This window comes from Botryllus schlosseri, chromosome 4 (assembly GCF_051294905.1).
Source record: "Botryllus schlosseri isolate E-star chromosome 4, Bs_hap1, whole genome shotgun sequence".
In the NCBI taxonomy this organism is placed as follows: Eukaryota; Metazoa; Chordata; class Ascidiacea; order Stolidobranchia; family Styelidae; genus Botryllus; species Botryllus schlosseri.
Window position 1 is genome coordinate 12,740,667 of NC_137239.1, and position 14,649 is coordinate 12,755,315.

General features: G+C 38.4%; 1 protein-coding gene across 1 annotated transcript in view; it reads right to left on the reverse strand.

Moving 5' to 3' along the window:
• LOC145438136 (uncharacterized) overlaps nucleotides 1–14,649 on the reverse strand; it is a 146,095-nt gene that overhangs the window by 112,650 nt on the left and 18,796 nt on the right. Inside the window, exons 6-11 of the mRNA XM_080315509.1 lie at nucleotides 7,794–7,847; nucleotides 6,782–6,835; nucleotides 5,815–5,847; nucleotides 5,414–5,467; nucleotides 5,079–5,111; nucleotides 1,380–1,433 (exon numbers count right to left, since the gene is read on the reverse strand). Coding sequence (XP_080171635.1) covers nucleotides 1,380–1,433; nucleotides 5,079–5,111; nucleotides 5,414–5,467; nucleotides 5,815–5,847; nucleotides 6,782–6,835; nucleotides 7,794–7,847 — 282 coding nt within the window. The remainder of the gene's footprint in view (nucleotides 1–1,379; nucleotides 1,434–5,078; nucleotides 5,112–5,413; nucleotides 5,468–5,814; nucleotides 5,848–6,781; nucleotides 6,836–7,793; nucleotides 7,848–14,649) is intronic.

Below are 14,649 nucleotides of genomic sequence, written 5' to 3' on the forward strand. Positions count from 1 at the left end.
CTATTAAAAAATATTAAAAAATTAATAGTTGCAAATCATAAAATATCAAAACCTCAAATATCAACCATGCAAACAGGACTATCTATAAGATGGCAAATATTGCACAGTATATTAACATTTAAAAGTGATTAACATCCATCTTGGATGCTCTTTAGCCATATTTCTTCTGATTTCCTTTCTCAAAAATATTGCGATTTTAGAAGAATTTCATTCTCTAAACCACAAAAGCAAAGTTTATATGGAATAAAGTTGACTTTTGACACTTACTGGTCCTAAGCAATTGGATAAAATTGATTAGAACCTGAAAACAAAAAAAATTTTGTTACATTGTGTAATGATTACAAGCAGACGCTCTCTCAATACCATAAACGGTGGCCAGAAATGAAATTTAGGGGTATAGTCGATTTGCATATGTAGCATACTTGCACTCTTTTTAAAACATTTGTTCGGCCCAAGCGGCTAAGCTACTTGCAAGAAATATTTTTGATTTTTGTCAAGTGAGAAACACCGTTCGGTTATATTTCCATCAACTTTATAAGTGATGCTGTCAGTTGTCAGTGATTGTTGGTACTTGTTTTACGATTAAAGGGGTAGGAGTCGAAGTAGGAGTCAGGGACATGTTCGCAAACTCCGACTCCGACTCTAGCCAGTATTTTTTCACGACTCCGACTCCAAAGCGTGCTACACCATTTTTTGACTCCGACATGGAAAATGGGCGAAACTCCGACTCTGGCTCCACAGCCTTGGTGGTCCCATAATTCGAATGAAAGAATATTTCAGTCAATTCACGAACGGGATATAATGTACGATGTGTAGCCTTGGATATCTATGAATGCTAACCTGTAAGTTTCCATCGAAAAATATATTTGGATTGCAGTGCTCGCTAGTAAAAAGTAAAGATCCTTACGCCTCATTCAATAATTATTGCGCTATTCCGACAAAATTTCTTTTCAGTTGTGTGAATCCTATGAGCTGCATAAAATATAAACCAGCTGTGATCCGTTGAATATGGCCAAGGTTTTTCTTGATATTCGTTATTTCTTTACATTAATTTGAGTAAGGTCACATACCGTTCAAAAGAATTAGACTAATTATTAGCTTTGCTCCTGAGACGTAATGTACGATGATTGGTACATGCGTACGATCACATTCTCGCGATTACGCAATTGTTGGGATCTTGTTACAATTAAAAAGTTTAATAAAGTACTTTATTAACGCAATTAATGCGCACGAGGCTCTGCATTATAATATGCTTGTACATTATTTTCCATCTACTCAAGAATTATGCACCGTCGCAACTGACACACACGTTGGCGAGATTCCGCTAGTATAGCAATAGGCTAATTCAGAAATCCTATCCAAATTTATAGTTCACTTACCATTTGCTGTAGCCCTGTTGTAGACGTGTATGTCTTCTTTGACTTTAAGGAGCCCTGAATAAAAATTGAAACACCGTTTCACTAGACAATGTGTAGCTTAGGAAATCAATTACGCCTATTTCGGTTTTCTATCATTTCCTGTATCGGTTATTAATGGTCACGTAATCCGTGACAAACGTCTGGCAAAACTGGAAACACATGTAAATTTGGGTGGTCATGTTATTTTGCAATTTGTTTGTTGCATGCTGTAGTGAGCAATTAACTGGGAAGTTAACTGAGATCGCCAGCAACGCACTGGGATTGGTAACAAATTGCTCTTGCGCGCTTAGAAAGTATTTTTCTTCTACACACGTCTGCGAACGACCCTGCCTTAAAAGCCTTTTATCTGCATTTGAGTTAATAACCGGCAACTGCAATGGCATTGAATCATAATTCTACTATCAAAAATTTATTTACCTACGCTTTGTATTTTGCATGATGTGTGGACCACGTGTGCAGGATCAGAAAACCATCGCCACAAAAATGTTATATGGGACTTGTACATGAAGGATCGTAGCAGCACTTCGTCAGCCCCCCCCCCCCCCAAAAAAAAAAAAAAACGTTGGTCTTGACCTCCGCAATAAGGTGTTAAACCGAATCCATAACCCCTTCAGACTATGCGCTTTTTGCCGTTTTTTGCCGCTACTTGTCATCGTGATTTGCTGTCCATTTAGTGAGTCAGCCTGTATCGCACGAAGCGCGAAAAACTGCGCTAATTCATGACTGAATCGAACAATATGATCGGAAATTGCGCATATATTGCTATCATATTGCTAGTGATTAGTGAGATGTGTTGAAAAAGGTAGGACCCCTAAATAATAATTAAAGACCTTCGAGCGGATCCATTGGTATATTGACTCCGTTACATGATGCTATTTCGTGATTTCCTATCTGCTATGTCAAAATATATTGAAATCGCCCAAACATACTAAACTAAAATACGCACAAGATTTCAGATCGGTGTTTCTTTACTGGCAAATAATGTTCGCTGCCGGATTGCATTTGTTTTGTGAGGCACAGATTGCCATGACAGGAGCTTCGGCGCCAGCCATTAGGCGCCTATGGACAAATAAAGATATATTGTATCTATATCGAAGTTTTCGGTCAACACAATGGCCCTTTTGGGCTAAGATCTTTTCGCTGCTGATCGTTCTGGCACAGTTCTCGGAGTCGCATGGTACTTTGCCTATAAATTTATATGTCTTGGTACATCTTGGCAGGAATTTTCAGAAAAAATACTCAATGATTTATGCTGATTTACGAAATGATTTTGGGCTCCCTTTAAGCTCGCCCCCTCCCCCTAAAAATGGGGGGTTGGGGTGCGACAGTTACGGTCTTGCGTACATGCCTACAGATAGCTGAGCAACAAACGACAAACTGAAATTAAAAATAATTATTAGTGAATTGTACACATTCATTCAATTTAGGCTAACCCAAAAAGCAAAACATTATACAGAATTGCAGATCAGTCCAGTAGAGGTAAATTGCAATTCCGGAAGCACAGTTTCTCTGCATGCTCACTAGTAAACCTTTGTCTTGGTAGTGTAAATTAATCACGTATCACTCTTTTCGTCCTCGATTTCTTGATATTGAGAACACGGAGCATTGAATTTCCAAATTTTTTATATATAAAATATCGGCCTTCATAGGCCACTATCGATAACAATGGTCAACACATATTTTTAGGCAGACAAAGTAAGAGTGATTTTGGGGGTTCTGAAGGGCACTGATTCCGAATATGACCTTAGGTTTTTCAATTGGCTCTTGTTGTGGAGATAACCCATGGGGCTGTTTTGACCAAAATCTCCCATTTTCGCGGTAATGACTAGATATAAAATCGGCTTAGTGGTACTATAAAGTTTAGAAATTCAATCTACCTGTTAGTTTTACACACAGAAGACTATTAAATCAAGATACAGCAACAGCACTATATTTTGGCGTATTAGATTTATCATAGTTACAGACTTTCACGGATATCATGTACATAAATAAACTCCAGTCACGTATAGAAGTATTTACCTAGATACTCAAATAACGTGGCTTTAATTCAATCAGGTTTACGTCAACCACCCATTGTAAATTTGAAATAATCAGTTGAAATACAATATTATTGATATATTTTTAATCGAAATTGTTTTTTTCTGTACGATTTTCGCCTGTAAGCTATTTAGTGCAGTTTCTCGAAAGGTTCCGGCAACGGTCTGACATAATATGATCAATGATTTATCTCATCTGCCCTGGTATCTTTCTATTGTTGTTCTGATGTTGTTCTATTGTTGTTCTGATGTCTTGTTAGAACCTCTCCCCTTGCTAATCAACATGATGATCAGGAAATATATCAAGATGACTGTTGACTGAACAGGAAGTGAACTTTTATGCTCATGTTTGTTCCTAGTTTTAGATATGCAGATACGAATTTTCGGACCAACTGTTTGTAGTTGGGTGCTTTGTGATCAGCTAAAAAGTTTTATTTACTACATCTTAGGAGACATTACATGCAGTGAACTCCTCCTAATGTGAAATTAGAATCTTTCATCGGTATTCGAATATACCAGATACCAGATTTAACCTTTTCGTTTGATGGGGTTACTAGGCTGGTATACCCACTTCGTTGACTCAGTGGAAAATTATCCATTTACCAGTCAAAAGAAATGAGACACATATAAGTATTGTAGTTAAGCCTTTCAAGGACAAATTTTATCGTTTAATACTCCTCTTTAATCTTGGTAGAATGACCAATTGATACACGAGAAGATGAATTTCCGTTTTGGAAAAGTACAATTTTTAGGCTTGACAAACTTCTTTTTTGGCAAAAAAATATTTCGCATTATGCCATGGTAATATTGATAGAATGACTGAGAATGACACGAGGGTTATTTATAGTCAATTAGCCATTTATTGCAGTATAAAATTAGAAAAAAATACGATTTTCTTCCCACCATGTGAAATATTTAAGGGTAAATACAGTAATTTTGGGCTTTTTTAGGGGTATGAATATCTTTTGACAGAAAGCCAATCAGACAAAACTAATCTGATATTCGTAATCAGCAACCTCAAAAACCCCAGAAACGACTCTCAGATGTTCTGCCCAAAAACATTTTTTTTCATTTTGTTGACCAGTGTAATCGGCCGGGTCGATAATCGGTCGACCTCGAGTAGAAATATTATGGCGCCCAATTAAACAAGTTCAAAGTGGCAGGTCAACATCCATATGGTTGGAACTCCTCACTTAAACGATTCTCGCTGAAACTACTTAGTTGCTTGAAATCGACTCGAAATAATTGAGACTAGAGTCATTTTAAAAATTGCCTGACACGAATTACGCGTTAAATAGAATAGAGTCAATTCGAGTCAAAGGTTGCAGTTACTGAAAAAGATTAGCGACTCGCCTGTAGATTTTTGGTACCGACACTGATGATAACGGCCGCTTTGTAGTGTTTTTTCGCAAAAAATAGTGCTATATGAAGGGCTTCAAGGTATGTTATTGAAATAACGAAGGTTCGTGATTAAACGCGATTGTGATATTTTCCCTATACAATAAACCAATGTCACTCCGACCTTCATCAATTTGTCAGAAAATCCGATTCAAAGCTGTTGTCAGCTGTCTATTCGATCCTAATTCCAGTACAATATTATTATTTTCAACAATAAAATTCTTACCGTTGGCAGTTGAAGCGTTGAGGATCTGGAGATCTGAAAATTGTTTGAAAAGTTCAAGATCAGACTTTGGAAATTCAAAATGGAAATTATTTCGCTCTCAAAAGTTGACAACAACTGATCACACTTATCTGGAAATCTGATTTTAATGATTATCCACCAATCAGATATTTCAGTAAAAAACTTACTTTCGGGTTTCATTTTTCACACACAAAAAAAGGAAAGTCTCGAAAGCAACTGAAACAATCATTCTATAAGTAATGCACATTTCATACAAAATTGGGACGCAGTATGGATAATAAGATCTTTTTGAATTATCAATTGGTAGGCCTGCATACCGTTCGCTGCGGTCCGTTGAATGTTGCGTAGGTTTTTCTCGAGACTTGCTATATCTGAACATTAATTTCGGTTTTGTCACACTGTCCAAATAATGAATATTAAGACATTTACATGCTTCGCACACGGGGTGTTGGCTACTGATCGACGGATGACGCATGAATACGATCATATATTACCGATTGTTGGCTCAACTATAGCACTAACGGCAAAAACATTATCATGATCGAATGAACTATATGTCTTTGAAAAAACGGATAAGCCCATGCATAAATTGTTTGAATAACCAGGCATACGTTAAAATCGATTGGTTGAAATTCATTTCTATTTCAATACCAGTTCTAGTAAACCGTCGCTGCTCTCAACCATGATGTATATTATTCGGAATTGGATGAGCTCTTACCGTTGGAAATTGTAATGTTGATAATCTGAAGACCTGTGAACATATGGAAAAGCTCAAGTTTAGCTCTGCTTCATGTTGCGCTCAGAATGACTGGTCCAAATCATTTTTTCCTACAGTTCGAAGCCATGACATCGCACTGATCGAGAAGTTCATAATTAAATATTGCAATTAGATATTAGTAAATTTGCGAAAGAAACAATCTTTGGTTCTCTTTTCCAGCTGCCGCGAGAGAGGAGTAAATTAAATTCATGTCAACGACAGCTGAGTTCATTCAATACTTTATCTATATATAGATAGGGTTACCATATTTTGGAAACGGGAAAGGAGGACAATTTTTCAAAATTTTTAAACTTAAAATACCGATGAAAAATACTGAAAAATGGTTAATTTTTTACACTTCGTGGTCGGTTGACCAAAAAATAAATAAAAAAAGGGTCAACTTTCTCGCTCGGTGCCCAAAACACAGTTTTTCTCTTCACCTTGTCGGGTGGCTGACTAAAAAAAAGGTCAACTTGTCACTCAGCTCCCGAAATACCCGCCAGAGCGTCACTTCGGTGCTGATTTACGGCATCTCAGTCGGATTTTGCTGTAAATTTGGCCAAAATTCCTAAAAACGAGGCAAAATCTCAAAAAGGTCCAGTAATGGTTGCTCAGGTTTTTCTTGAGACTTGCAATCTCTGAACATTATATGGAGTCGAGTCACACCATTGAGAGCAATGAATATTTGCATACATGCCTTTGTAGGCGAATATGTATATTGCATATTTACAGAGCGAATATGTATATTGCATATTTACAGAGCGGTAAGTCGTGATATAGAAAGTAAGTGTGGTTCCACCTCATCGCAATTCGGTATCATGTCTTTTTTGTTCTTATTGTAGAAGTTATCTGGTTACGCCAAAACACTCAAGTTTACGCGAATATGTGCATAAGTCAGAAACCTGAGATGCATTTATAGCTCACGTACCATCCTCCGTGGTCTTCTTGAGGAAGTGTAATTTTTTTTCGATTTGTAGGATCCCTGTTCAATATTTAGACCACAAATAAAAATAATGCTGCGATGCTGTTATGATTGAAATCACATAAGCCTATTTCGGATATGCATGCCTATCAGGGCTGTTCAAAAATAACTTTTTTCCCGGATTCCATCCATTCACAGATTAAATTGTCAGGTTGACCTAAAAAACGCTGCACACCAAATTTGGTTCAATTCAAACAAGTATAAGACCCCGCAGATCTAATTAAAAAAATTAATTTATTAGGAAACATTGAAAAAAATTAAAATTTTTTTTTGTCAACCTCATAAAATTGTTAAGCTGTCTCCAAAGACGATGCAAAACAAATTTGAGTGAATTCCAACTAGTAGAAATGGAGGTATTTGAGTTTTTCGTTGATAATTCTCGGATTATCCTCGATTAGTGAGATAATCCGAGGATTATCAACGTAAAACTCCAATAACTCCGCTTCTACTAGTTGCAATTGAGTCAAATTTGTTTTGAACGTCTCTGAAGACAGCTCAACAATTTTATGGGGTTGACAGGAAAATTTGAAATTTTTTCATTTTTTTATTTTCCTGTATAAATTAAAAATTTTAATTGGATCCGCGAAGCCCTATACTTGTTAGAATTGAACCAAATTTGGTGTGCAGCGTTTTTTAGGGTAATCTGACAATTTAATCACTGAATGGCTGGAATCCAGAAAAAAAGTTATTTTTGAACAGCCCTAATGCCTATTCTATCCGTATGTCGTGAAAAACGTCAGATAATAGTGGAGACTTATGACTCGGTACAGCGACGTTGTCATGGCGCAATTATGGTCAGTACATAGACAGCAAGATATCGGTGATCAGTAGTGCACAATTTTATTGATGTCATTCCAGCAGGTATAGCAATTATCGGTATTCGCGAAGCATTCGCTAGCTCTAAGAATGTTGGGATACACAGTACATAATAGTGATCTGTGCAAATTTCCATGCATACCATTCATTCCGGTCCCATCCAGGTACTGTAGATTTTCGTAGGCATCTAGGATCCCTAAAATAATATTTCAAACACCCCTTCATATAATCATATCATCATTTTATAGAGCTAATGGTCGTGATTGGTATGTATTTGTACGAGTCATCTTGCCCAATGGATGTCTTATTGATTATGCTATTTTAGAAGACACAAAGTTAGCAGTGTTGGGATGACTCGAGTCATGACTTGACTCGAGTCAGACTCGAGTCACCTTTTTCGTATGACTTGACTTGACTCGAGTCACTTAGCTAAAATGACTTGAGTTGACTTGACTCGGCGTATCAGAAATGTAAATTGACTCGTGACTCGGAGCAAAATGAACGAGTCAATTTCAAGCCATCAACTAATCGGTGTCGATAAAAATCTCTCTCTTTTGCATATGGTCAGATTGTTCGCAAAACGCTGGTGTAGCCCGTGAGAGCGACCAATCATTCAATGATCGTGCGTTTTACTGAGCCTCCATTGTTCTCTCACAAATAAATTTACCGCTAACGAAGTTATTTAAGCTTACAGCTTATGTTGTCGTAAACTAGTATGGTGAAGTAATTTAATAGCAAAATGTCTGTTTCTGTTCTCTGTGATTACCTTAGCCAAACCTCTTGTCTTATTGAAATTGAATTCGAATTTAGTTTATGTAGTCCTCAACCATTGGCGTAGGCTCGAATTGTATCATATCAATTCCTAAATGGGTAGTGTATTGCATTTTATCAATTCGTTCTCAACTCTCTATTTTGGCTGGTAACTATAAACTGAGGCTATGCAATTAGTTACGTAGTTTTACAGTTCTACGCATTTGTGAGCAATACAGCGCCTTCTTGTGTGCATATTTACCTCTATATCCGTTCATCGGTTCAGAATCAATGACCACTCAATCTGTATTTCAGACAGCTAGTAAAATGCAATGACGTAATCATGCCTCATACATTGAAAGGGCAACTTGACTTGAATTGTGACTTGACTCGTGACTTGACTTGACTTGACTCGACTTGACTCGAGTCACCTCCAAAAATCGAGTGACTTGACTTGACTCGAGTCACCTTCGAAAATCGATTGACTTGACTTGACTCGAGTCAAAATGTGCAATGACTCGAAATGACTCGTGACTCGAAGGTAGTGACTTGATCCCAACACTGAAAGTTAGTTACTTGATGGAGCGTTCCAGAAAATCAGGTGATCACACAAATTTGGGGCGCGAAGGACTGGGCTGAAGCCAGTAGCGTACCTGAGTTATTCTAAATCTAATGCAAATCGAGTATTAGGCTTCGCTTCGAGTCTAGTATTCGGGTACAGTCATTGTGTCGTCATCGGGATGGGTATCGATGACGCGGAAAGTCGATTTATGCAACCTCAAAGAACATAATGATAATAACACACTGTAAAAAAAAAACTCGATTTACCGCGAAATGTTTGGAACCACGGTAGCCAGACATTTCGCGGTAATGTAACATTACCGTTAGTCAATGTAAATTTAACTTACACTCGTCCGGCAATCTCCCGTTACACGCCAGACTGTAATGTTACAGTCACTGTCGGTATATCCAATCTACATTTTCTCCTGTATATTTGCCGCTGAGACTGTAATTTTACCGCCTACTTACATACATGCTGTCTGTGTAAATCAAGATTACATACCAGCTTGTAAATTCACGTACATCCCATACCTATCGCAAATCAACCCGATGCTAAAATATCACAATAGCTTCTTCACACCAGAGTTGGGTCAATTACAATATTTTAATTCAATTATAATTACAATTACAATTATTTCCTTGCATGTTTCAATTACATTACAATTACAATTACTCAATGCTAAAAATATCAAATTCCAATTCCAATTACAATTACTGTTAAACATGTAATAAATTACATTTATAATTACAATTACAATTACTTTTAAACAAGTGATTGATTCTGTAAAGAGGTGTTCTTTGACAACCGTAGCGACGAAATTAGCAGCAATCTCAAGCTATCCATGTTTCATTCCTGATATGTAGAATACCCTTTAATTTAAAAAAAACTCGTTCGCATTCGAACTATTCCTAATCCTAAGTACTGAAAACTACAAGCACAGAAAAATGTTTCAAGCGACTGTTAAGAACCAAAGGCTTGAGCGACTAACAGCGAATAGGCTACAGGATGATTAGGCTACTCAGAGCTGAGTCGGGATTATGAAATGTAATTAGTAAGGCGTCAGAGATAAGGATGATACCGATAAGGTGCGTAAAATTAAAATGAATGCAAAAGGAAAGAACCCCCTGATAACTAAGAATTAAAATATTTTGGTTCGCATTTACATTTTTACTTGCTGGGAAACTGTTAGATTGCATTTGATAAACATTAGGGTGCGGAAAGTTTCCGGCCCCAGTAAATTTGGCCAAGATTGGAGGTAAGATTGGGATGACATCTCTACAAATGCGTGATCAAGTTTGATGAAGCCTTGGTTGGAAACTTGATTTTTTTTTCTTATTGTTGCAATAAGCCTCGGTACTGGTTAGAGATTAAAAAAAAAACTTTGACAGTGGTGTAGGAAATGGTTCAGCACAGGTTTCAGAAGAGTTTATTTGCTGTTCATCCATTTTTGAAATATTAATATTTAATTTGGCCCGCTGGTTCTCTAACTTTTTTAGACACGCACTGTTGATGAGAGAATTTTCCAATACGAAATTCAGACTATACACCGAGCAACAACCATAAAACGGAGGTGAATCGGGCCAAGTGCAGAAAAGATTTCAGTTCACTGGAGCGCCGCGCCCCGTTCAGATGCTTTCAAGCCGTCCAAGGGGGCACGACCCCAGTTTGAGAACCACTGGTTTAGCCTATATTGTAATTCCCAAAGTTTTCTGTTGCTACTGAAATATGGAAAAAAGTTTAGCGTGACTGAATTATCTAGTTATAACGCAGCACGCATAGAACACCGATGTAAATAGGCTAATTAATACATGTTGGGACTGTTTACCAAGGCCTGAAGGCCCATCATCGTCATCCTGGTTCGTACCGGATTTTCACTGGTGCGACGAATAAATGATTGATTAAATGATTATTTTATGTTGTGATTGTCAGGTTTCCATGAAAATGTAATTGAGTTTGTATTTGACTAAAATTTTGCTGAAATTATAATTACAATTACAATTACACAAAATAGAATTGCTTAAATTACAATTACGATTACAATTACATGAAAAAATGTATTTAATTACAATCAGCTCAATTACAAATTACAATTGATCCAACTCTGAAGCGTATACGGGCACTTGGCAGTGTCGAATAAGGCAATATGTGTATACTTACGGATCCCTGATGCAGTTGCAAGTTACATAAGACAAGCAACTGGGGTTGATACCACTTCAATAGCATGGAGATATATACGATAGTTACTGTGTTATGTAGAACTGGAAGCGCGTTGCCTTCCGCGAGAATACGCGATTACGTAATCGATTTGTCATCGGCGGCGGCTGCGTGATTCGTGCTTATCATGTCTACCTTTCCAAGATCGTAGTGCTGGGCTATGAAGAGCTATAGTAGCGTGTAATGTCTCTTTGGAACGTAGAGATTCATGCGGAAGGCAATCAGGCGGTCATATACCAAGAGAGGGCTTAGGTATGACGTCAGGAGATATGAAAGAACAAAATTGTATTTTATTTTCAAGAAATCGATAACATTTCCTCGCACAACGCCATTCCCTCTGACGTCTGAGCCGTGAAAATAACTCAGACCGCTAGGCGGCTACTTCAGGTTTATGACGATATATTGGGTGTCGATTTAAGTCATATGGAAGACATTTTACTTTCTTTTTGTGGACGCAGTAAAATTTTGGTCAGTAGACCGGCCGATTACAAAGGGTTAAACCAACTTTTATAACTGTGTTTGGTGATACCAAGTGGATCGCATTGTAAGATACTAAATCTCCTCCCTTTTAGCAGTTTCAATTACTAGTACCAATAGACGAAATACCCATAGGGTGGTTACGTTACTATTCTTTGAAATTACAATGAAATGTCGGTCTTGGCCGTCTGAGTCTCGAGTCACATGACTAGGTTCGAGTCATGCTTAATGACTCGAGTCCAAGTCGAGTCAATGCACAGATTGACTCGAGTCGAGTCATTCCGTATTTTAAGAAAATGACTCGAGTCAAGTCGAGTCATCAGAAAATCGTGACTCTAGTCGAGTCATGACTCGAGTCGTTACAACCCCGCAAGCCACGTCCTTTGCCCTTCGTAAGGCAAATTGCTGTTCAAACCTAATGGAATAGATAAGTCAATCAAGGTATCCTCGAGCCAATCAATTACAGTGATTGGGCAGCACCAATTGTTGCCGTCACTAAGACTAATGAATCAGTACGCATTTGTGGTGACTTCAAAGCATTGAATCAACAAATTCAGATAGATCAACATCCCCTGCCCTACTTAGATGAAATTCTTCACAAGTTATAGGGCGGTTGTATTTTCACGAAAATTGATCTTGCCGTTGCTTATTTTCAGCTAGAATTAGATGATGATGCGAAGAATTTGTGTGTCATCAACATGCAATTCGGTCTATTCCGTTATCGACGCGACGCATGTGTTTCGGAGTCGCATATAGTCCCGCAAATTTTCAACGCTGTATGATTGCCGGCTTACCCGGTGTTGCTAGTTTTATCGATGACATAATCGCAACTGGCACTGATGAACGCAATCATTTTCGTAACCTATCGCCACTCTTTGAGCGCCTCACCGAATATGGTTTCACCGTCAACTTCGCTAAATGTGAATTTTTCAAAAGTAGTATCGAGTATCTTGGTCACATAATTGACAAGGACGGCAAACGACCGTCTAACAAATCCGTTTAAGCAATCAAACAGTTGCCTGAACGTCACGATGTTCGCCAGCTACAGGTATTCCTGGGCAAAGTCAAATATTATCGCGCGTTTATTTCTTATTTTACGAATAAAGCCGCTTCGTTATATCGCCTTCTTCAAAAAGACGTGAAATTCATTTGGATTACGGACTGTGACGCAACTTTTCGCATTCTCAAAAACGACGTAATCGACGCTACGCAGTTAGCTCATAATAATGTAACAAGCAGCTCATTTTGTCAACGGATGCTTCTCAATTCGGAATCGGCCCTGTCCTCTCAATCGAGCACAATGGCGAAGAGACACCGATCGTGCACGCATCGAAAAAGGTTTCCGATTCGCAAATATCCTGCTCTCAATTAGAGAAGGAAGCTCTGTCAATCATTTACGGAGTCACTAAATTTCGTCAATTCTTGTATGGTAGAAAATTTACGCTCGTAACGGACCACAAACCGCTTTTAGCTATTTTTTCGCCAGACACGAAAATTCTCGTGATTACGTCGCTACGCTTACAGCGATGGGCATTAACGCTCATGGCTTATCAATATGACATTCGCTATAAACCGACTAATCTGCACGGAAACGCCGATGGTTTATCTCGCCTACCAATGGATGCTGACCCGGAGTTTGACGAACTAGAAACTCGTGAAAACGCGGAGAGCTTTCACGCTATTAATATGGCATTCGATGGCTTACCGTTAACTCGCAATGAAATTCGCGACGCGACGCTGAAGGACAAAACCATGAAACTAGTAAAATTATCTGTCACTCATTGCAATAGGAATCCAAAGACGCACATCGACGATTTTTCTTGATTTTCGACTCGCAAAAATTCGTTCTCTCTGCACGAAGACATAGTCATGCTAAATATTGATGGTTTTCAGCGCGTAGTAATTCCGCAGTCACTTTGCTCGCGAGCTTTATCATTGTTGCACGAAGGACATTGGGGTATCGCGAAAATGAAACAGATGGCTCGACGTTACACCATGATACAAAGTAACTAATAACAATCAGGGCCGTAACAGCACTTCGTCAGCCCCCCCCAGAAACGTTGGTCTTGGGCCCCCCATAGGGTGGTAAACTGAACTTCTGTGGGGCTTCGCCCAGATCCCCCTCCGACTATACGCTGTTTATATTGGTTATACCTTGTTTCTTCATTGGGGGGGGGGGCGTTTTGTAAGCAGCTTTTATTGCCTAATCGCACGAAGCCCGAGTTTTTTCATGACTGAACCGGTCAATATGACGCTGTTTATACATTGGGAGTCCGTTTAGTGAGTCAGCTTTGCTTGCTTAATCGCGCGAAGCGCGAGAAAATTATCTAATTCATGACTGAATCGGTTAATATGATCGGTATTACTTGAATATTGCTATCAATGTTTATCCTCTCTCTGCTCCCGTAATCTGATTTACAGATAGAGCTGATTAAGGTTTACTTGAAAAGGTAGGACCCCTCAATAATAATTGAACATCTCCGGGTGTATACCCGTTGGCAGGAACGAAACAGCACTTCGTCAGGCTCGCCAAAAAACTTGAGTCTTGGGCTCCCATAGGGTGATAAACCGACTCCCCAACCCAATCACGTTGTTCGCTTTTGTCACGAAATTACAGTTGTACTGTTCAGTTGGCCAGCGCAAAGCGCGAAAATTTTTGATAATTCATGATAAAATCGGTTAATAATATCAGGAATTACATATATATTGCTATCAATTTCTTGTCCTCTCTACTCAGCGGTAGAGCTGAGTGAGGTGTCTCTGAAACTGTAGAGCCCATAAATAATAATTAAACATCTTCCGACGGACGGACTCGTTGGTATGACTTCGTTACATGATGTTATTTCGTGACCTCCTGTCTGTTATATCAAAAAATATAGAATCGCCCAAACGTACTAAACTAAAAGATCACACGATTTCAAATTGGTATTTCTTCACCGGCATCTAATTTCTCCCTGCGAGATGGTATTTGTCTTGTGAGGTTCAGATTACCAAG